Source organism: Oncorhynchus mykiss, chromosome 23, assembly GCF_057628025.1.
Source record: "Oncorhynchus mykiss isolate SJ-2025 chromosome 23, ASM5762802v1, whole genome shotgun sequence".
In the NCBI taxonomy this organism is placed as follows: Eukaryota; Metazoa; Chordata; class Actinopteri; order Salmoniformes; family Salmonidae; genus Oncorhynchus; species Oncorhynchus mykiss.
The window spans coordinates 1,648,438-1,672,793 of NC_143044.1; the positions used below are offsets into that span (position 1 = coordinate 1,648,438).

The 24,356-nt window shown below is 41.6% G+C and overlaps 1 protein-coding gene across 50 annotated transcripts in view; it reads right to left on the reverse strand.

Moving 5' to 3' along the window:
- Positions 1–578: 578 nt before the first annotated feature.
- Positions 579–24,356, reverse strand: part of LOC110502244 (suppressor of fused homolog) — a 41,750-nt gene continuing 17,972 nt past the window's right edge. For 16 of the 50 annotated variants that reach the window (XM_090216550.1, XM_090216543.1, XM_090216542.1 and 13 more), the window contains 12 exons: positions 13,622–13,756; positions 13,019–13,155; positions 10,801–10,943; positions 10,558–10,643; positions 9,211–9,283; positions 8,937–9,093; positions 7,517–7,619; positions 6,894–7,028; positions 6,519–6,657; positions 6,351–6,419; positions 2,844–2,907; positions 579–2,659 (listed from right to left, as the gene is read on the reverse strand). In XM_090216550.1, the coding sequence (XP_090072676.1) occupies positions 2,598–2,659; positions 2,844–2,907; positions 6,351–6,419; positions 6,519–6,657; positions 6,894–7,028; positions 7,517–7,619; positions 8,937–9,093; positions 9,211–9,283; positions 10,558–10,643; positions 10,801–10,943; positions 13,019–13,155; positions 13,622–13,756 (1,303 nt within the window). In that variant the 3' untranslated portion in view covers positions 579–2,597. Of the gene's footprint in view, positions 2,660–2,843; positions 2,908–6,350; positions 6,420–6,518; positions 6,658–6,893; positions 7,029–7,167; positions 7,203–7,516; positions 7,620–8,936; positions 9,094–9,210; positions 9,284–10,557; positions 10,644–10,800; positions 10,944–13,018; positions 13,156–13,621; positions 13,757–24,356 lie in introns of all 50 variants that reach the window. The other 34 variants (XM_090216566.1, XM_021580131.3, XM_090216561.1 and 31 more) reach the window with 7 other exon arrangements.

Sequence of the window (24,356 nt, forward strand, 5' to 3'; positions counted from 1 at the left end):
TGGTTCTCCAAGAGAAGCTGAAAGACCTGTTGGACTTTTTTGAAGGTTGTACTGATTATAATGAAAACGTCAAACGGTTTCACCGCAGAGAAAGCATTTCTTTAGGTGTCCATGTTCTTCGACTGTTTGCTCGGTGCTTTATTCTAGTCCCATCTCTGCAATTATTTAGGCTGTTCTTTCTTTCGAGCTCTCCTGGTGAGAAAGGAATGAAACACACGCTCAGGATGCAACTCCCAATAAAGCAGCGGCAAAAATGTTATGTGGCAGCGCTTCCAGTCCGATAACGTGACCTGTCTGACACGGGAAGGAGTCGAGGGAAATGGATGGTGACAAAAACAACTCATCCGAGATTCTCATGATTCCAGATGGGGAAAAAAAATCATATCAAAAGTAATCTTTCAGTTTTAGTCTTTGTTCCTAGGTTCACCGCGAATGCATGCATCAGACCTACCTAGACTGAGAAAACTACAAAAGGAAATGAAGTAGCAAAATATTCAATATACCAAAATTAATTCAATATACATACACAATGAATGTACTTACACTAGTATAGACCATCAGACCAAAAACCACCGACGTGAATGTCGATTTCTGTTTAATGCACTTGTGATTACAGAAACAGGCAGTTTAGTGATTCCTTCATTCATCATAAAATAACAATAAACAGTATTATAAAGACCACACACAAAAATAAATCTCAATCGGAATAAAAAAAAGACACTGTAGAATACATGTGAACAGGTATAGAAAAAAGGAGACAGCTCCTGTTCTGGACTAACTAGCTATGGAATGCACTCATGGCATAACAGATATCTGGGATGCTGTATGTGTATAAAGACAGAGGTCCTTGATTGAAACTGATATATATTAAATTACAGGAGCGGTGACGGTGGATACAGTCTATACAATGCATGGAGCCTATACACTTCAAGGCCATGGCAGACTGACTCTGGTTCTGTTTCTACCAGAGCAAAACAATATATTCATGCAACAGTTGACACGCATTGTGACAGTGAAAGAAAGAACAAGTTTCTGTGAAGAAAGTGGTGATAAAAAATGTGGCGTGGACCTAGGCTCTGACAAGTTCTAGTGGCTTCCTAAAAACACAGGGGCACTGACGTCAGTTCTATCAACAAAAATTTGATCCAACTAGGGACAGGAAACACAATGCAGTAAATGTTCATCAGTGAAAATGTGAGACTAACTTTATTTGTGGACACATGGGGAGTTCTCTGAAACGCTTTCCAGCATTTCACTCTGACAGGCCTATAAACTCTTAAACACAATCGTAGTTAACAGTCATTGTAGAGCTCCAGATATATTTCATAAAATTAACAGTAAAACATTATACACAAAATATTACTCTGTAAAATAATCAGGCTCTTGGCACAGGGGGACAAAGATTTGACAGGACACAATAGAATGAGAGGATCATGTGGTTTGATTGTCTGTATCCCAAATTACACCATATGCCAAGGGTCTTCAAACTTTTTTCCCAGGGACCCCCGCCCAGGCAATCCAGCGACCCAGAGACCCCCATCATATGTTAGCAAAAAATGATAATGTGTATAATAAATGGCAAGGAGAGGTAAAATAAAATAATTGATCTGGGAGATATTAATTTGACCTCCCCAATTAACATTGGAATTACCTTAATAGCTAGTAGGCCAACACATTTCTGCAAAAATTGACGTCCACGTCAAGAAAGCTACCAGTAGCCATCGGCACTTTCCCGGTACATGGATATTCACAAAAACATTGGAATAACATTTTTATTTTTTAATTTTTTAAATGAACAGCCCCTGCAGTGCCTGCATGCTGTGGACCCGTTTGAAAACCCCTGCCCTATATACCCCTCATAAGCATCTGGCCAAAATAAACTATATAGGGAAGGCGGCACCATTTCAGATTTGCACAGAGGTCGACACTGAATAGTAGTCTAAATTCCACAACATCTTGTCCGATACAAACCTCATGGGAAACTGGTAGCACCTTTGGCTTGACCATAGATACACTTTATAACACATTAAGCAAATGTCCAGCACTTAAACAACAAATAAACACATAGGCCTTTTAAGAGAACACTTCAAATGGAATGTGGCCCTAGAAAACCAAAAAACAGAATCCTTGAACTAAATGAACTGACCCTGCATTTTTGCCTGTGCTACAAACATATTGAGTCTAGTGGGATGTCACATCCTAACTAGAAATTTTACCCATTCACAAGACATAGCAACTATGTATCATCTAGCAAGGCTATCTGGAGAAACAGGTTTCCGGAACATCTCCAGGCGTTTCTACAAGGTTAGAAAAACACAGTAGAAATTGGTAGCAGATGTGACAAAAAGAGATCAGGTGGAGGTCAGGTGTTTTCACTTTGGGCTAGAAGGCAGACCAGAGCCCATGGAACAGAGCAGGGTTGTGTTCAGTAAAATGGAAGACAACTTACAGGTACTACCTGAACTTCTGTTGGGAAATGCTTTGCAACGATGTGACCTACTGAACATGACCATTTAAAGTCTGAGTGAACAGGTCCAGAGTATTCTGTAGAGAGGAGTGGGTCCAAGTCTCACTGCAGAGGGCTGTCAAACACAGAGTCAGGCAGGACCGAGATCTTCAGTTTCTTTTCTGGCCAGCTGTATTCCTTCGGTAACTTGGTCTGGAAGGAGGAATCAAACAGGAGAAAAACATTTATTGACAGATACAGAACATGGAGTTAAAACATTCTGGAAACTTTGCCAGGTTTTTCTATTCCCTGTTTTTTCTGGGAATCTTCCAAACAGGATTTCTGAAAAATCTAGGATTTTTGGGGGAATTTTGCAAATGTAATATTACAGGATTACCTATCTTCTTGAAAGGCCAAGGATCTGTTGGTAACCTCCCCATTCTGCCCCTGGAAACCTTCCTCTGAGGAAAGATCTGAATCACATACTGTGCATGCGTTTCTTTACCTCTTTATGCCCACATTTTTGGTCACCCTCCCTTTACATTTGTAACTGTCAATCGTGAATGATAATTCTTCAAGTTTTACGGGTGAAATGACCATGCAGCATCTGCATACCAACCATTTGATCTGAATCAGTTTCATGGGAATATGCACTTAAATCTTCTCAAGTTAGTTGGTATCATAAGTATGTCACCGATCTAAAACGAAATATTCCATAATGTCCAAGTGAAAAGAAAATTAGTTGTGGAATTAGTATTCATCCCATTTGTTTAGGCAAGCCTAAATTAGTTCAGGAGTAGATGTGGCTTAAAAAAAAATCATAAGACTTGCTGTGTGAAAAAATAGGGGTTGACATGATTTTTGAATTATGAATTCCATATGTAACATTCGGTAAGTATTCAGACCACTTATTCTAAAATGAATTGGAGTCCAGCGGTGGTAAATTCAATTGATGGGACAAGATTTGTAAAGGCACACACCTGTCTATACAAGATCCCACAGTTGACAGTGTATGTCAGAGCAAAAACCAAGCCATGAGGTCGAAGGAATTGTCTGTAGAGCTCCGAGACAGGATTGTGTCCAGGCACAGATCTGGGGAAGGGTACAAAAACATTTCTGCAGCATTGAAGGTCCAAGAACACAGTGGCCTCCATCATTCTTATATGCAGGAAGTTTGGAACCACCAAGACTCTTCCAAGAACTGGCCGCCCGGCCAAACTGCGCAATCGGGGGAGAGGGACCTTGGTCAGTGAGGTGACAAAGAATCCGATGGTCACTGACAGAGCTCTAGAGTTCCTCTGTGGAGATGGGCGAACCTTCCAGAAGGACAACAATCTCTGCAGCAATCCACCAATCTGGCCTTTATGGTAGAGTGGCTAGATGGAAGCCACTCCTCAGTAATAAGCACATTACAGCACGCTTGGAGTTAGCCAAAAGGCACCTAAAGGACTCCCAAACCATGGAGAAACAAGATTCTCGGGTCTGATGAAACCAAGATTGAACTATTTGGCCTGAATGCCAAGTGTCACATCTGGAGGAAACCTGGCACCATCCCTATGGTGAAGCATGATGGTGGCAGCATCATGCAGTGGGGATGTTTTTCAGTGGCAGGAACTGGGAGACTAGTCAGGATGGAGGGAAAGATGAACGGAGCAAAGTACAGAGAGCTCCTTGATGAAAACCTAATCCAGAGAGCTCAGGACCTCAGATTGGGCGAAGGTTCACCTTTCAGTAAGACAATGACCCTAAGTACACAGCCAAGACTATGCAGGAGTGGCTTCGGGACAAGTCTCTGAATGTCCTTGAGTGGCCCAGCCAGAGTCCAGACTTGCACCCGATTAACATCTATGGAGCTACATGAAAAGAGCTGTTCAGCGACGTTCCCCATCCAATCTGACAGAGCTGGACAGGATCTTCAGAGAATGGGAGAAACTCCCCAAATACAGGTGTGACAAGCTTGTAGCATCATACCCAAGAAGACTTGAGGCTGTAATCACTGCCAAAAGGTGCTTCAACAAAACTGATTAAAGGGTCTGAATACTTAGGTAGATGTTATTTTTTAAATATAAAAAAACACTGTAAAAACCTGTTTTTGCTTTGTCATGAGGTAGTGTGTGTTGAAGGAAAAAAAACAATTTAAAACATTTTAGAATAAGGCTGTAACGTAAAGAAATGTGGAAAGTCAAGGGGTCTGAATACTTTCTGAATGCACTGTATGTAAGGTCCCTCAGTCAAGTATTGAATTTCAAGCACATATTCAACTACAAAGATCAGGGAGCTTTTCGAAAGCCTCAAAGAAGGGCAGTGATTGGTAGATGGGTAACAGGGATTGGTAGATGGGGCGGCAGGTAGCCTAGTGGTTAGCGCGTAGGACTAGTAACCGAAATGTTGCAAGATCGAATCCCCGAGCTGACAAGGTAAAAAAATATATCTTTCTGCCCCTGAACAAGGCACTTAACCCACTGTTCCTAGGCCATCATTGAAAATAAGAATTTGTTCTTAACTGACTTGCCTGGTGAAATAAAAATAAGATAAAGACATTGAATATCTCTTTAAGCATGGTCAAGTTAACAATTATGCTGAGGATGATGCATTTAACCACCCAGGCACATCAAAGATAGTTCAGAATGACTGAGCTGCAGGACAGGAAGGAAACTGTTCTGGGATGTGAGGCATTTGAACACCATAGCTGCGATGGGAGCTAACGGATGGACCAACAACATTTTTGTGACTCAACCATTAATAAATTAAATGAAAGAGTGAAAATAATTCAAATATAAAGAATACAAATATTCCAAAACATGTATCCTGAAGAATTTTGAAAATACTGCACAATGCACATATGCAAAGCTCTTACCCAAGAAGACTCACAGCTGTAATTGCTGTGTTTAATTAACACGTATTGACTCAAGGGGGTGAATCTAAATAAAGGTACACTATATGTACAAAAGTATGTGGACACCCCTTCAAATTAGTGGATTCGACCATTTCAGCCACACCAGTTGCTGACCGGTGTATCAAAATTAATTTAAAAAAATCAAGCACCCAGCCATGCAATCTCCATTGTCAAACATTGGCAGAAGAATGGCCTTACTGAAGAGCTCAGTGACTTACATCAGGTGGAAAGCCTTCCCAGAAGATTGAAGGCTGTTACAGCAGGAGAGGGACCAACTCCATATTAATGCCCATGATTTTGGAATGATATGTTCGACGAGCACATGTCCACATACTTTGTCATATAGTGAATATTTGTTTTTTTCATGAATCTTTAAGAAATTGATGTATTTTTCATCCACTTTGACACAGTACTTTGTGTAGATCGTTACCAAAAAAAATGACTTAAATACATTTTAATCCTATCAACACTGTTGAAACTATACTGAAACAAAATATAAATTAAAAATGTAAAGTATTGTTCCATGTGCTGAAATAAAAGAATGCAGAATTTTTCCATACATTCCTCCTTCAATCCAATCCATCTACTTGATAGGTGGCATATCAAGAAACGGATTAAACAGCAATAGAATTACACAGGTGCACCTTTTGCGGGCCACAAAAGTGTGCAGTTGGGCCACAAAAGTGTGCAGTTGGGCCACAAAAGTGTGCAGTTGGGCCACAAAAGTGTGCAGTTGGGCCACAAAAGTGTGCAGTTGGGCCACAAAAGTGTGCAGTTGGGTCTTTATTACATGAGCACCATTCTCCATCCATCACTGAAATTCACCAGAGTAGCCTGTTCTTTGGGTAGCCAATTGAGCAGAGCAGAGATTGCGTAAAGTAGAGAATCACACATGCGCAGGAGCTTCGAACTATTAGCTGTCGGGAAGAAAGTTCCAGAGAACTCAGATCCACAGCCACATTCTTTATATTACCCCTGTAAAGAACAGTAAAAGGTGTTTCCAATCACCTCCTCTCGAGTGTTGAGCTCCGATAGATCTCCAAGCATCTGTTCAACAAACTCCTCAGTCAGCAATATCTGAGGAGATATGGTAACATAAGAACATGCAGTAAGCACATGCAGCAAGTACGCACTTGAAACAGTTTGTGTGTGTACCAGGAGCCAGGGCGTGTGTACCTGTAGCCAAGGTCCATGTGCGGCATACGGGTGTTCCTCAGTAGCAAAGGCCCCCTCTACTCCGGTGGATACGAAGGTGATGGCTGTGTCTCCATTTATACTCTTATAGGTGAAGTGTCTACCATGGAGCAAACGACCCCTAAGCACAGAATACGACCAGTACAACAATCATTAAACATCACTGAACACATACTTTATGGAAAATGTCTGCTGGGTTGGAGAACCTGCTTCTTCTTACCATCCGTCTCTCTCAGCTCCCCATCTATCCCTCTTTCACATACAAACGGCTCTGTCAGATGACCCTAGTCTTGTTTGATTTAATGTATGTATGTGGGAAGACCCATAATCATCCCCAACTCTAGTGTGTGTGCGCACCTGAGACAGAGGGGCAGCAGTGTTCCTGACTCCTGGTTGAATTTCAGATGAACACTTTCCAGTTGTCTGGTACGAACTAGCTCGTGAGGAACGATGGCCGCTGAACTCTCACTCTCCAGACTGTCCTTACGACTCCTAGAGAAAGAGAGGGATTCAAATGACAACTTAGGTACAGGGGAAACATCAAGTCCGGTGGTGGCCTGTATCTCCCTATAAAGTGTGTGAAAGAGTTTGCTATGACTTGTAACAACCTTGCCCCTCATCTTTCTCTTACCTGTGATACAGCTGGCTCTGCAAATGGCCCATTGTCTATGGAGAAACCAGGGGAAGAATTGTACCACATACAATATCATACACCTATCATGTGTTCAATGTCCCAGTACTACTTTGTACTCAGTGGGATCTCATGGCTCTGTCTCTGGATGGGTTAAAGGGAGGGGTATGGGTGTATATGGCGAGTCTACTCTAGAGAACACTAAAAATAAGGGAGTGAAAGCTGTTGGTGTGACATCACTGCTTGAGAGGAAAGAAAACAAGAGTGCGTGTCTCAATGCTGACTCAGAATAAAAGTTTGGAGTGGGAAAGTGAGTAAAGAAAGCTTAACTGTGTGTGCATGTACTCACTGAGGCCTGTCATGTCCTTGTCTCTGTGAGTTGATAGGGGGTAGTGCTGCTTTAGTGTTGAACTCCAATCCTTTTCTCAGGGCTTCTCTGATCTGCACTGTATCTGCAGGGGACAAACCATTGGGTTAGTTTTGGGACATACAATAACATTAGGACACAAAACCACTCAGGACTTCACTTACCCTAATCTTGGTAGTGTTCAATAAGGCACAATGAAATATATATTTTTTGCAACAGAAAACAAATAGGAGTGGTTCAAAAAAGTCCAGGTAGTACAGCCCTATTTCAATCTGTTTTCTTACATTTGGTGGCTATTGAACAGAATGCATGTCAGATCTATGAGAGCCCATTAGAAGTGTCTTGTGCCTTCAGAAAGTAGTCATACCCCTTGACTTATTTCATTTTGTTGTGTTCCAGCCTGATTTCAAAATTTATTTTACATATTTTTTCCTTAGACCCAGAAAGACTAAGAGATTTGAAAATCTGGATGGAAAAATATGAGAAAATTCTTATTTTTCAAATTCTTCACGGTCTGTCAAGTTGGTTGTTGATCATTGCTAAAAAGCCATTTAAGTCTTGCCATAGATTTTCAGGCCGATTTAAGTTCAAAACTGTAACTAAGCCACTTACGAACATTCAATATCGTCTTGGTAAGCAACTCCAGTGTGTATAAGCCCTTGTGTTTCAGTGTATATAAGCCCTTGTGTTTCAGGTTATTGTCCTGCTAAAAGGAGAACTTGTCTCCCAGGGTCAGAAAGCAGACAACCAGCTTTTCCTTTAGGATTTTGCCTGTGCTTAGCTCCATTCAGTTTCTTTTTTTATCCTGAAAAACTCCCCAGGCCTTAACGATTACAAGCATAGCCATAACATGATGCAGCAAACACTATGCTTGAAAATATGGAGAGTGGTACTCCGTAATGTGCTGTATTGGATTTGCCCCAAACATTAGGAGTGTTACCAATTGATTTTATTCTTCAATAACACAAAATCAAAAGCAAATCAGAAAAATAGGTTTATTTGAGGACAAATCAAGATGTTATGTTGGGAGGTAGATGTCCAGTCTCCCCTGTCTTTACAAATAATTGTATGTGTGGGATACAGAGATGAGGTAGTCATTCAAAATTATTGAACACAGAGTGAGTCCATGTAACTTATTATGTGACTTGTTAAGCAAAGTGTTACTCCTAAACTTATTTAGGCTTGGCATAACAAAGGGGTTGAATGCTTATTGACTCAAGAAATTTCAGGGTTTAATTCATTTGTAAAAATGTCTAAACATAATTCCACTGACATTTTGGTTTATGTGACAATCTCAATTCAATCCATTTTAAATTCAGGCTGTAACAACAAAATGTGGAAAAAGTCAAAGGGTGTGAATACTTTCTGAAGGCACTGTAGGTTAGGTGTGTGTGTGTGTCACCTTTTTCCGACAGTCTTCGTGGCTGAGATCCTATACAGATTGAGCGGCTGTCCTCTTCATCCTCGGGCGGTCGGCTGAGGTCATCCCACACACACTTGGCGCTCACGCCGCTCAGGTTGGAGCCCTCTGTCTCTATACCCTGGTCCACACGCTCCGGCTTAGGATGAGCACACACACGCAAACATTAACACTAGCAAAGACCCACACATTGTGTGGACTGAACCAGTAGGTGGAGCTGTTTGAATGAAAACAGTATAATTAATCAAAGCCTTACTTGTAAATGAGGGTCGATGTCAAAGATGGTCTCTCCTCTCCTCATGTCAGTTATCAACCAGGGCCCTCCAGCACTAAACACATAGAGCACGGAGGGGAAAAGTTCATCGTTAACATGGACTTGGTCACACTGGGATAAAGTTCATGTGAAATAAGACGAGTAGAACGCAGTGGTGAAAAAAGTACCTAATTTTCATACTTGAGTAAAAGTAAAGATACCTTAAAAGAAAATGACAAGTACAAGTCACCCAGTAAAATAAGTGAAAGCACTTGATTTTAAATATACTTAAGTATCTAAAATAAAAGTTATTTTTGCTCCTTTGCAACCCAGTATCTCAACTTGTACACTCATCTTCTGCACATCCATCACTCCAGTGTTTAATTTTCTATATTGTAATTATTTCACCACTATGGCCTATTTATTGCCTTACCTCCGTTATCCTACCTCATTTGCACACACTGTATATAGACTATGTTTGTTTGTTCCATGTGTAACTCTGTGTCGCACTGCTTTGCTTTATCTTGGCCAGGTCAGTTGTAAATGAGAAATTGTTCTCAACTAGCCTACCTGGTTAAATAAAGGTGAAATAAAAATATATATAAATACACACACACAGTTGAAGTCGGAAGTTTACATACACTTAGGTTGGCGCCATTAAAACTCGTTTTTCAACCACTCCACAAATTTCTTGTTAAACAAACTATAGTTTAAGCAAGTCGTTTAGGACATCTACTTTGTGCATGACACAAGTAATTTTTCCAACAATTGTTTACAGACAGATTATTTTCCTTATAATTCACTGTATCAATTCCAGTGGGTCAGACGTTTACATACACTAAGTTAACTGTGCCTTTAAACAGCTTGGAAAATTCCAGAAAATGATGTCATGGCTTTAGAAGCTTCCAATAGGCTAATTGACATCATTTGAGTCAATTTGAGGTGTACTTGTGGATGTATTTCAAGGTCTACCTTCAAACTCAGTGCCTCTTTGCTTGACATCATGGGAAAATCAAAAGAAATCAGCCAAGACCTCAGAAATAAAATTGTAGACCTCCACAAGTCTGGTTCATCCTTGGGAGCAATTTCCAAACGCCTGAAGGTACCACGTTCATCTGTACAAACAATAGTACGCAAGTATAAACACCATGGGACCACACAGCCGTCATATCACTCAGGAAGGAGACGCGTTCTGTCTCCTAGAGACATACCAAGCATCGGCTGGAGTGGTGTAAAGCTTGCACCATGTTAATGCCCATGATTTTGGCATGAGATGTTAGACAAGCAGGTGTCCACATACTTTTGTTCATGTAGTACATCTCACATTTCAAACATGGACCTCAAACTCACACATGGACCCCTCGGAGCAGCTCCAGCATTCCTTGGCCGTTCCACTGCTGGGCCGCCTGCAACTCTTCTGTACACACACCCACAATCTATATAGAGAGGAGAGGGAGTTACACACAAAAAAAAAGTGGAGTAAGAAAGATGGTTACAGAACACGCACAGAGGAGACAGACATAATGTTATTATAGACTCAAAAGGAAGGAGTTGAGAAGGTAGGCTGGAGAGCCTGGGGCAAGATTAGCTCACCTGCAGGAAGTTGACCAGGCCGAAGGGGGTGTGGACCGGAGTCATCTGGGGGTCTTCAGTGAGCAGCATGTGTTGGATACGAGACTCACTGTTGTCCAGGGGACTGTGCCACGATATGTGGTCTCCACTGCAAAACGTGTTTTCTACAGGACAGAGAAGAGACATGGAGGTTAGACTACTCAGTGACATACTGGAAAATAGTAGGGCCGGGATAATACCAGTACTGCAATACTTGTTTGTTTTGTTCCCTTGCCATGATACTAAGTGCATTTAACTTCATTAGGAAAAAAATATTGCGATACGGATATCGTCCCAGCCCAAGAAAATACATACATTTTCTCAGCACTAGTCTAACAGCAAATGAGAAAGTCAAGGCGAATGAGAAAGGAAGTGTGTGTGTATGTGAGAGAAATTGATAAGGGAGAGAGAAATTGAAGCGAAAGAGCCCATGAGGGGGAGACTGCAATTAAGCGATCCAGAGGAATCCATCTGCTTGGAAGGCAACAGGGACCTAGTCCAGCTATACTTGAAAAGAGAGGGGGGAGGAAAAGGACTGTTGTTATGCTTCCCTTCGATGTCTGAAGATTGTTGTATTGCAAAAAACGGTCTGAAAGGTCTGCTGGCTCCCCACAGGCAAAATTGATTGGATGTTACAAAACGCACATATTTTACATTGTAATTTCAGAAAATGTCCATAATATATCTGTCACTAAAAGTGGAATGATAGTGTTTCACAGTATTACACTAGTGTTGTGACTGAAGATCTTACAATTAAAATATCACAGCCAAATCGGTTTTATTTGATTGTCACACTCTCTCAATATATCAGCTATGTGAATCGATTTTGCAGCTTATCATATGGCATACATAGCCAATGCAGCCATAGGCCTACAGTATAATGGCATTACTGGTCTTATGGGCATCGGTCATCTGAAGGAAAATAGCTAAACTCATTGTTTACATGTTGAGCTATATGTTCTCAATTTAAAACAGACATACATTTTCATTCAAATCCAACCCTTTTAATTTAGGTACAGTATGAAAATAAGGAGATGACAATTAGGCTACACGAGATAAGTATTACAGGTAACATTTTATGAAGTTCATTTTATTTAATTCATTTTAGCAATGTTGCTTGCAAAATGATTGCAGTTGTTCCCATAGAAAGAGCAACCATGTACCGTCTTTGTATCACTGACCCTGGATAAGCTAGAGACTGGGCTAACACGCTAACCTTTTAGGTCACTAATATGTTGTTTTTATAACAATTTTGTTGGCTTTATAATCAGAGAAATTGAACTAGCTAGTAGCTAGCTAGTTATAGACTCTAGCTAGTTTTTTTCCCCCCCAACTCCGATTTACTCAAGGCATACAACGCAGCATAGGCATAACCTATAGGCCTTGTGTTTTAATTTCTATATTTTTTTATGTATTCATTCGGGTTCACAGTGTATCATTACGGCCCTAGCAGATGGGGGTAGAATAACCTAGAGAGAATGGGCTCCCCCTCCCTCTGTTTCCCTGACCGGCTTTTAAACACTCCCACACTCCCCTCCTCAATGTAATCTGTAAACACGGCTAGATGATTTAAAGGACTTAGCAAAGTGGCGCACACACACCAGGAAACGTCTGTGAGAAAGGGAGAAACGTTTTCACAGCTGTAAAGGATACTGTTCCTCAGCTAAGACAACTTTTGACACTTCTCCCATCAGAGAAACGGAAATTAGACTTTTCTGGGCTCTGGGGACACTAAAGAACCGCACAGAGCTGGCTAGGTCTTTAAAAACACAGGTGTCATACATTACATAACATACATACTCTTCTAGTCCACATTTACTTCCATTCAGCCCTTATTCTAAACAGGCAAGCTGAATGAGAACACATTATTTTACAGGCTACATGAGAAAGTTGCAGCAGAGAAGCGAAGGGTTGAAATAGCCAATGGGAAGCTGGGGATGATTGGGCTGAGTTCCACTAAGTGCTCTCCTTAGCAAAAACATCACTGACGTAGGGTAACATGAAGTTAAATACTGACATGCTCCAAAATGTCCATGCAGACGCAGGGGAGCACTCTGTGCGGTGAAGTAACAAAGCGGCTGGGAATGCATAATGTCCGAGTGTCTGCCTTGTAAATGTTAAGACAAACAAGTCCCTTTCTCCTCACCTTACTCTGCCTACCATATCCGCCACACTAGACACACAGAGCCTGGGTCCTTACCTGATTGGAAGACATAGCGGGCCAGGCCCTGCATGAGTTCAGCCGGCCAAGTAGGAGGGGCTGTTTCTCCCACCTCTCTCTTCAGCCTGAACGTTAGCTCAAAGCCAAAGCCACTGGGGCCTTCCTGGCCTGTAAACCTGACAATACACATACAGAATTCCCACACTTAATTCAAGCAGCATCAGGTTTGTGTGTGTGTGTGTGTGTTAATTAGCCAAACCCTGGGCCCTCCTAATTTGAGAGCAAGTCAACACCATAAACCCAGATTATCCTTTCCTTTAGTTACTTACACTGCAAAATTATGGCAAACATGCATTAAGAATGGCAGCTGTTTGAAGGGGAGAAAACGGGGAGATTGCTGGGAATTGTGGGGGAGCCGAGCTAGCAAGTCTACTCAAGAACAATACAAAACAAGGGGGTGAAAACTGTTGATGTGAAATAACCTTCAGAGGAACAAGAAAAACAAGTGTGGAAGCATCTCAATGCTGATTCTGCAGAATGACACAAAGGAGTGAAAGTGAACAGCTGCACACACCATGTGTCAGTGTGTTAGTAACCTGCGCAACTTGGTCCGCCAGAGCTCTAACCTGAAGTACTACTTACTCATGTACTCTGTTGTCTCCATACAGGTCACTGAGTCCGAAGCTGATGTAGTGCCAGTGTTCCTGTACGTCTTGTGCTACACAGCCCATGTTACGGTACATACTGATGTAGTCCAATGGATCAGGACCTCCCAACCTGTAGATACACACTACTGTTAAAAAAAGTGCAACACCTGCCAAATGCCGGTAGATTTTGGAATTGGTGGGTAAGATGTCTATTTCACCAGCCACGTTGGCGGGTGGTCAGGTCACAATGCGAGCAACATGTGAATAAAAAAGTATGATCACATTTTGTTAAATAAATGCAGCAATACCTGTTTTCAAAGTATTTATACCCTTTTGTTGCATAGCTGGTAAATTAAATCGCACAAAATCAAAGAACTACGAATCCTAAATAGACTATGGGGGCTGTGCACATGTAATGAGAGCAGAGTGAAAGATTCATTTTTAGAAGCGCTGCGCACAGGCATAAAAGTTGGTCTAATTTACTTGAAACAAACGTCTACTGAAGTCAGTTTGTCCTTGTGTTTCTTGGCTATTTACATTGTTTTGTTAACAAGTTAGGTTGTTTTTCTGTTTGAGTTAACTGCTAGGGAAGACAAGACATCTCACAGGCACAAACATGACTCCAGTCGCTCTACCAAAGTAACGTCCCCGCCCATAAAAGGGACAGGTGAATTTGTCTCATCTGTGATATTTTTGGTTAAAAGACTCAGGTCACAAAAAAATGAAATTAAACAATATATCACATTATCTTCTTAGTAGTAATACATTTGTTTTAGAAACATTACAAAGCATGCGCATCCGTTGGTGTAATTTTATCAGCCTCAAAATATTTTAGCTGGTTAAACAATCGAGTAGCTGGTAGATTTTTAAAATCATAACCCAAAATAAGGTGTTTTACACGGTTTTGTTTACAAACTCTGTAGGCTTTAGCTTTAAAATAATATGCTTAGCTATACCTATCATGTTGGTCTCACGGACTATCAATCCTTGAGGGAGTTCGATTAACCTGCGCCGCAGTGTACCGGGCTAGGCACGTGATGTGAAAGGGCAAAAGCCGCAAGAGAGGGGCGCCTATTCACACACAATTTGACTTAAATACAAATTTTGTTGTGTTATAGCCTGAATTCAAAATGTATTCAATATTTGTTTTACATCTCACCCATCTACACACAATACCCCATAATAACATCAAAACATGTTCTTAGAAAAAAAATTATTCATAAAATGAAATTCATAAATCTACTATTTATTCACCCCGCTTTGCAATGCCACTCCAAATTGAGTCCACCTGTGACCAATTCAATTGTTTAGAAAAACACAGGTCTATATAAAAAAAGTTCCACAGTTGACAGTGTGTATCAAAACAGAAACTATACCATGAAGTTCAAGGAAGAGTCTGTAGATCTCTGAGATAGAATTGTGAAGAAGCATATATACCTGGGGAAGGGTATAAAACAAGATTATTGAATGTTTCCAAGAGCAGTGTCCTCCATCATTGGTAAAAGGAATAAAATATAGAACTACCCAGACTCTGCCTGGAGCTGGACGTCCAACCAAACTGAGCAACCGGGCAAGAAGGACATTGGTCAGGCCAATAACCCTTGTCAGAACTAGAGTTCCTTGGCTGATATGGGAGAGCCTGCCAGAAGGTCTCTACAGCACTTCACCAATCTATGCTTTATGGGAGAGTGGCCAGACAGAAGCCACTCCTGAAAAGAAAAAAAGAAAAAACACATGACAGCACACCTGGAGTTTGCAAAAAGGCATGGGAAAAGACTTGTGGGAAAGAGCATCTTCTACTGGAGACATTTCAAAAATACTGGTAGACTTGGGGATTTGGGTCAGGGACAGTGCTATTCACAAACACTATCATCAGATGCCTGTATTACACCGAACGTGCAAGCCTGGGAAAATGAACAGGGACAATACTGTAAAGTAGGGCTAATAATGCTTAAATAAATAAACTGCTGGTATTTACTGTAGGCTGCACATTTTTACATTGTATTACATTTCTAGCAAGACTATCAAAGCGATCGACTCACTAATGGATGAAGATGCGCTCAGCAAAGCCCATCAAAATTGCTACAGAAAAAAGAAGCTCAAGCAAGCCAAGTCCCAAGCATCCCCGCAAACTCCATGTCACGGGTGCACCTCAGCCACGCTCAAGGTCCTAAACGATATCATAACCGCCATCGATAAGACAGGACTGCGCAGCCGTCTTCATCATCCTGGCCAAGGCTTTCAACTCTGTCAATCACCGCATTCTTATCGACAGACTCAACAGCCTTGGTTTCCCAAATGACGGCCTCACCTGGTTCACCAACTACTTCTCAGATAGAGTTCAGTGTGCCTAGTTAAATAAAGGTTAAAAAAAATAAAAAATACCAGTGGAAGTACAAACTTTTTTTTATATACTCAGAGGACCTTTATTAGCATGTTTCAACCACTCCTATATAAATGGTAGATTATCAGACACGCAACAAGAAGGTCTGATATCATTATTACTGAAACAGGACTCGTGGTATATATAAAGATCCAGTCCACAAAAAAAAATTGGAGGCCTCTTACACTTCAGTGTTGATGCAAAAATCCTAGCTAAATGCTTGGAACATAGAATTGAAAAAGTATTTTCAGATATTATTCATCCTAATAAGACAGGTTTTTTTACATGGACAATACATTAGAGATAATATAAGACAAGTACTGGAAACAATAGAATACTATGAAATATCGGGGACACCAGGCCTGGTTTTCATAGCTGATTTTGAAAAGGCTTTTAATAAAGTACAACTGGAGTTTATATATAAATACCTAGAATATTTACATTTTGGGGAATCTCTAATAAAATGGGTTAAAGTTATGTATAGTAACCCTAGGTGTAAAATAGTAAATAGTGTATACATAACAGAAAGTTTTAAACTGTCCAGAGTAAAACAAGGTATTTTTGGCCTTCCTCTGACATCAGGTGCTGTAGGTGTCCTGGAGGGCAGGTCCCCCGGTGATGCGTTGTGCAGACCTCACTACCCTCAGGAGAGCCTTGCGGTTGTGGGCGGAGCAGTTGCCGTACCAGGCGGTGATACAGCCCGACAGGACGCACTCGATTGTGCATCTGGAAAAGTTTGAGTGTTTTTGGTGACAAGCCAAATTTCTTCAGCCTCCTGAGGTTGAAGAGGCGCTGTTGCACCTTCTTCACCACGCTGTCTGCGGGTGGACCATTTCAGTTTGTCCGTGATGTGTACGCCGAGGAATTTAAATTTCCACCTCCTTCACTACTGTCCCGTCGATGTGGATAGGGGGGTGCTCCTTCCGCTGTTTCCTGAAGTCCACGATAATCTCCTTTGTTTTGTTGACGTTATTTTCATGACACCACACGCCGAGGGCCCTCAACCCCTCCCTGTAGGCCGTATTTGTTGGTAAACAAAGCCTACCACTGTAGTGTCGTCTGCAAACTTGATGATTGAGTTGGAGACGTGCATGGCCATGCAGTCGTGGGTGAACAGGGAGTACAGGACAGGGCTGAGAACACACCCTTGTGGGACCCCAGGGTAGAGGATCAGTGGGGTGGAAATGTTTCCTATCCTCACCACCTGGGAGCGGCCTTTCAGAAAGTCCAGGACCCAGTTGCACAGGGCGGGGTCGAGACCCAGAGCTTAATGACGAGTTTGGAGGGTACTATATGGTGTTAAATGCTGAGCTGTAATCGATCAACAGAATTCATACATGGGCATTAATCTTGTCCAGATGGGTTAGGGCAGTGTGCAGTGTGATTGCTTCATCTGTGGACCTATTGGGGTGGTAAGCAAATTGGAGTGGGTCTATGGTGTCAGGTAGGGTGGAGGTGATATGATCCTTGACTAGTCTCTCAAAGCACTTCATGACAGAATTGAGTGCTATGGAGCAACAGCCGTTTAGCTCAGTAAGCTTAGCTTTCTTGGGAACAGGAACAATGGTGGCCCTCTTGAAGCATGTGGGAACAGCAGACTGGGATAGGGATTGATTGAATATGTCCGTAAACACACCAGCCAGCTGGTCTGCGCTATGAGAACATGGCTTGGGACGCCGTCTGGGCCAGCAGCCTTGCGAGGGTTAACACGTTTAAATGTTGTACTCACGTTGGCCGCGGTGAAGGAGAGCCCGCAGGTTTTGGTAGCGGGCCATGTCAGTGGCACTGAATTGTCCTTTGAGCCCGCAGGTGAAGGAGAGCCCGCAGGTTTTGGTAGCGGGCCATGTCCTGGCACTGTATTTGTCTGGGAGCCAGACATTGTTGTCCGTGACGGGGATGGATTTATTTTTGTAATCCGTGATTGACTGTAGACCCTAGCACATACAGTTGAAGTTGGAAGTTTACATACACTAAGTTGACTGTGCCTTTAAACAGCTTGGAAAATGACAGAAAATGATTTCATGGCTTTTAATAGGCTAATTGACATAATTTGAGTCAATTGGAGGTGTGCCTGTGGATGTATTTCAAGGCCTACCTTCCAACTCAGTGCTTCCTTGCTTGATATCATGGGAAAATAAAAATCAGGAAAAAAATAAGTCCTCAGGAAAAAAATATTGTAGACCTCCACCAGTCTGGTTCATCCTTGGGAGCAATGTCCAAAAGCCTGAAGGCACCACGTTCATCTGTACAAACAATAGTACGCAAGTAAAAACACCACCACGCAGCCGTTATACCGCTCAGGAAGGAGACGTGTTCTGTCTCCTAAAGATGAACGTACTTTGGTGTGAAATGTGCAAATCAATCCCAGAACAGCAAAGGACCTTGTGAAGATGCTGGAGGAAACAGGTACAAAAGTATATATATCCACAGGAAAACGAGTCCTATATCGACATAACCTGAAAGCCCGCTCAGCAAGGAAGAAGCCAAAAAGCCAGACTACGGTTTGCAACTGCACATGGGGACAAAGACCGTACTTTTTGGAGAAATGTCCTCTGGTGTGATAAAACAAAAAAAGAGCAGTTTGGCCATAATGACCATCGTTATGTTTGGAGGGAAAAGGGGGAGGCTTGCAAGCTGACAAACACCATCCCAACCGTGTGTTGTGGAGGTGCTTTGCTGCAGGAGGGACTGGTGCACTTCACAAAATAGATGGCATCATGAGGGTGGAAAATGTTGTTGATATGTTGAAGCAACATCAGTCAGGAAGTTAAAGCTTGGTCGCAAATGGACCTTCCAAATGGACAATGACCCCAAGCATACTTCCAAAGTTGTGGCAGAATGGCTTAAGGAAAACAAAGTCAAGGTATTGGTGTGGCCATCACAAAGCCCTGACCTCAATCCTATAGAAAATGTGTGGGAAGCTTGTGGAAGGCTAAACGAAACATTTTACCCAAGTTAAACCATTTAAAGGCAATGCTACCAAATATTGAGTGCATGTAAACTTCTGACCCACTGGGAATGTGATGAAATAAACACTACTATTGTTCTGACATTTCATATTCTTAAAATAAAAGTGGTGATCCTAACTGAACTAATACAGGGAATTTTTACTAGGACTAAGTGTCAGGAATTGTGAAAAACTGAATTTAAATGTATTTGGCTATGGTGCATGTAAACTTCCAACTGCATGTCTCGTGTCTGAGCCGTTGAATTGCGACTCCACTTTTTCACTATACTGACGCTTAGCTTGTTTGATTTCCTTGCGGAGGAAATAGCTACACTGTTTGTATTCGGTCATGCTTCTGGTAGCCTTGCCATGATTAAAAGCAGTGGTACGCACCTTTCAGTTTTGCGTAACATATCCCAAGTGAGCCATGTTTCCGTGAAACTGAGAATGTTACAATCTGATGTCTCTCTGGAAGGTAACCCTTTCATCTACCTTGTTGTCAAGAGACTGTACATTTGCGAGTAGTATACTCGGGAGCGGTGAGCCCGTCTACGGAGCCTGACCAGAATCCCTCCACGGCCTCAGAGGTTTTAGATACTTTTGCTAACCTCTCTGGATTAAAACCAAATTGTGGTAAATGTACTAGATTACGTATTGGATCACAAAAAAAAAAAATCCAATTTTACATTACCGTGTAGTTTACCGATAAATTGGTCTGACGGGGATGTGGACATACTCGGTATACAAATCCCAAAATAAATACATTCTCACGCCAATACATTTTTAGAGAAAGTTAGCAAAAATAGATAAGATCTTGCTACCATGGAAAAGAAAATACCTGTCTATTTGTGGAAAAATCACCCTGATTAACTCTTTAGTCATATCACAGTTTGCTTATGGTTTTGCCTGCACCTAGTGACCTGCTTTTCAAATTATATGAACAATTTTTTTACTTGGAATGGCAAGCCAGATAATTAAAAGGGCCTATTTATCTAACGAATACGAATGTGGAGGGCGGAATGATTAAATATTAAAGCATTAGACATCTCAATAAAGGCATCAGTCATACAAAAGTTATCCTTAAATCCAAACTGGTTCTCTAGTAAATTTGTAGGAATGTCTCATCCCATGTTCAAGAATTACATTTTTTCCTTCATTCAGATTACAACTGCTCCCTTTCAGTTGTTTGAAAAGTAAATAAAGAAATAAATAAACTCCAAAAGATCATTATTTTTTTAAATAAGCCGTAGAAAGTTGGTTGCAATTTCAGTTTAATCCACCTGAAAAAGACAGAACAAATAGTGGTTAAACTAAAATAAACTATTTGATACCTAAGCATTTTAAAGAAATGCTTAAAAAATTTATAATTTTATTGAATGATATCATAAATAGGACTGGTGGAATTGTCACGTCACACATGCAGCTAACACCAGACATATGGAAATGTCTGCTCTACCCAAAATTACAACCAACTAATTGCAGCATTACCAAAAAAATGGAAGATGCAAGTGGAAGGGGAAAAAAAGTAAGGAACTTGTCTGTCGGCCCTGCATTAACTTCTTGGTGACAGGGGGCAGTATAGTCACGTCCGGATGAAATGCATGCCCAAATTCAACTGCCTGCTACTCATCCTCAGAAGATAAGATATGCATATTATTAGTAGATTTGGATAGAAAACACTCTGAAGTAGAGGTTGACCGATGAATCGGAATGGCCGATTAATTAGGGCTGATTTCAAGTTTCCATAACAATCGGAAATCGGTATTTTTGGGCAACAATTTTGCCGTTTTTTAAAAAAAATTTACACCTTTATTTACTCTTTATTTAACTAGGCAAGTCAGTTAAAAACACATTCTTATTTTCAATGACGGCCTAGGAACGAGACAGAACGACAGATTTTTACCTTGTCAGCTCGGGGGATCCAAACTTGCAACCTTACAGTTAACTAGACCAACGCTCTAACACCACCTGCCTCACGAGGAGCATGCCTGTTATGCGAATGCAGTAAGCCAAGGTGAGTTGCTAGCTAGCATTAAACTTATCTTGTAAAAAACAATCAACGACTGTCGTTGCACCAATGTGTACTTAACCATAAACATCAATGCCTTTCTTAAAATCAATACACAAGTATATATTTTTAAACCTGCATATTTAGCTAAAATAAATCCAGGTTAGCAGGCAATCTTAACCAGGTGAAATTGTGTCACTTCTCTGGCGTTCATTGCACGCAGAGTCAGGGTATATGCAACAGTTTGGGCCGCCTGGCTCATTGCGAACTAATTTGCCAGAATTTTACGTAATTATGACATAACATTGAAGGTTGTGCAATGTAACAGCAATATTTAGACTTAGGGATGCCATCCGTTAGATAAAATACGGAATGGTTCCATATTTCACTAAAAGAATAAACATTTTGTTTTCGAAATTATAGTTTCCGGATTCGACCATATTAATGACCTAAGGCTCGTATTTCTGTGTTTCAATATGTTATAATTAAGTCTATGATTTCATAGAGCAGTCTGACTGAGCGATGGTAGGCACTAGCAGGCTCGTAAGCATTCATTCAAACAGCACTTTCGTGCGTTTTGCCAGCAGCTCTTATGTTTATGACTTCAAGCCTATCAACTCCCAAGATTAGGCTGGTGTATCCGATGTGAAATGGCTAGCTAGTTAGCGGGGTGAGTGCTAATAGCGTTTCAAACGTCACTTGCTCTGCATGGGTAACGCTGCTTCGAGAGTGGCTGTTGTTGATGTGTTCCTGATTCGAGCCCATATAGGAGCGAGGAGGGATGGAAGCTATACTGTTACACTGGCAATACTAAAGTGCCTATAAGAACACCCAATACTCAAAGGTATATAAAATACAAATGGTATAGAGAGGAATAGTCCTATAATAACTACAACCTACAATAACTACAACCTGGGAATATTGAAGACTCATGTTAAAAGGGGCCATCAGCTTTCATATTTTCTCATGTTCTGAGCAAGGAATGTAAACATTAGCTTTTTTACATGGCACATATTGCACTTTTACTTTCTTCTCCAACACTTTGTTTTTGCATTATTTAAACCAAGTTGAACATGTTTCATTATTTATTTTAGGCTAAATTGATTTTATTTATGTATTATATTAAGTTAAAATAAGTGTTCATTCAGTATTGTTGTAATTGTCATTATTACAAATGTAAAAATAAAAATTATTTAAAAAAAAAATCTGCCGATTAATCTGTATCGGCTTTTTTTTGGTCCTCCAATAATCGTTATTGGCGTTGATAAAATCATAATCGGTCGACCTCTAGTTTGAGACAATTCATTTCTGAAAATAATGCACCAATTTCAAATGAGGTTTTTGGACATAAAGATTAACTTTATCGAACAAAACACACATTTGTCTAACATGGAGTCCTGGGAGTGCCATCCGGTGAAGATCAAAGGTTAGTGATTAATTTTAACGCTATTTCTGTCTTTTGTGACACCTCTCCTTCTTTGGAAAATGTCTCTGGTTTTCTGTGGCTAGGCGCTGACCTAACATAATCGAAAGGTGTGCTTTCGCCGTAAAGCCTTTTTGAAAATCAGACACTGTGGCTGGATTAACAAGACGTTTATCTTTAAAATGGTGTATAATACTTGTATGTTTGAGGAATTTTAATTCTGAGATTTGTTGTTTTGAATTTGGAGCCCTGCAATTGTTGGCGAGGTGGGACGCTACCGTCCCACATATCTCAGAGAAGTTAAACAGGTCAACACTCACAAGGACGCAGGGCTAGACGGATTACCAGGACGTGTACTCCGAGCATGCGCTGACCAACTGGCAAGTGTCTTCGCTGACATTTTCAACCTCTCCCTGACTGAGTCTGTAATACCAACATGTTTCAAGCAGACCACCATAGTCCCTGTGCCCAACAACACATAGGGAACCTGCCTAAATGACTGCCGCCCCCTAGCACTCACATCTGTAGCCATGAAGTGCTTTGAAAAGCTGGTCATGACTCACATCAACACCATTATCCCAGAGACCCTAGACCCCCTCAGGAGACTGAAGATTTATGGCATGGGTCCTCATATCATCAAAAGGTTCTACAACTGAACCATCGAGAGCATCCTGACTGGTTGAGTCACTGTCTGGTGTGGCAACGGCTCAGCTTTCGACCGCAAGGCACTACAGAGGCTAGTGCGACGGCCCAGTACATCACCGTGGCCAAGCTTTCTGCCATCCTGGATCTCTATACCAAGCGTTCTCAGAGGAAGGCCCTAAAAATTGTCAAAGACTTCAGCCACCCATGTCATAGACTGTTGTCTCTGCTACGGCAAGTGGTACCGGAACTCCAAGTCTAGGTCCAAAAGACTTCACAGCTTCTACCCCCAAGCCATAAAACGCCTTTACAACTAATCAAATGGCTATACAAACTATTTGCATTTCTCCCCTCTTTTACACTGCTGCTACTCTTGGTCTATTATGTGTGCAGTCACTAAATCCACCTACATGTATATAAACTCAGCAAAAAAAAGAAACGTCACATTACTGTCAACTGCGTTTATTTTAAGCAAACTTAACCTGTGTAGATATTTGTATGAACATAAGATTCAACAACTGAGACAAACTGAACAAGTTCCACAGACATGTGACTAATAGAAATGGAATAATAATATATCCCCCCCGGGGGTGGGTCAAAAGTAAGTCAGTATATGGTGTGGCCACCAGCTGCATTAAGTAGTGCAGTGCATCTCCTTCTCATGGACTGCACCAGATTTGACAGTTCTTGCTGTGAGATGTTACCCCACTCTTCCACCAAGGCACCTGCACCCGGACATTTCTGGGGGGGGGGGGGGGGGGGGCAAACCCTCACCCCTCACCCTCCGATCCAACAGGTCCCAGACATGCTCAATGGGATTGAGATCCGGGCTTGTCGCTGGCCATGGCAGAACACTGACATTCCTGTCTTGTAGGAAATCACGCACAGAACGAGCAGTATGGCTTGTGGCATTGTCATGCTGGGGGGGGGGGGGTCATGTCAGGATGGCCCTGCAGGAAGGGTACCACATAAGGGAGGATGTCTTTCCTGTAACGCACAGCGTTGACATTGCCTGCAATGACAACAAGCTCAGTCCAATGATGTTGTGACAAACCGCCCCAGACCATGACAGACCCTCCACCTACAAATCGATCCAGCTCCAGAGTACAGGCCTCGGTGTAACGCTCATTCCTTCAACAATAAACGCAAATCCAACCATTACCCCTGGTGAGACAAAACTGCGACTCGTCGGTGAAGAACACTTTTTGCCAGTCCTGTCTGGTCCAGCGGCGGTGGGTTTGTGCCCATAGGCGACGTTGTTGCCAACGATGTCCGGTGAGGACCTGCCTTACAACAGGCCTACAAGCCCTCAGTCCAGCCTCTCTCA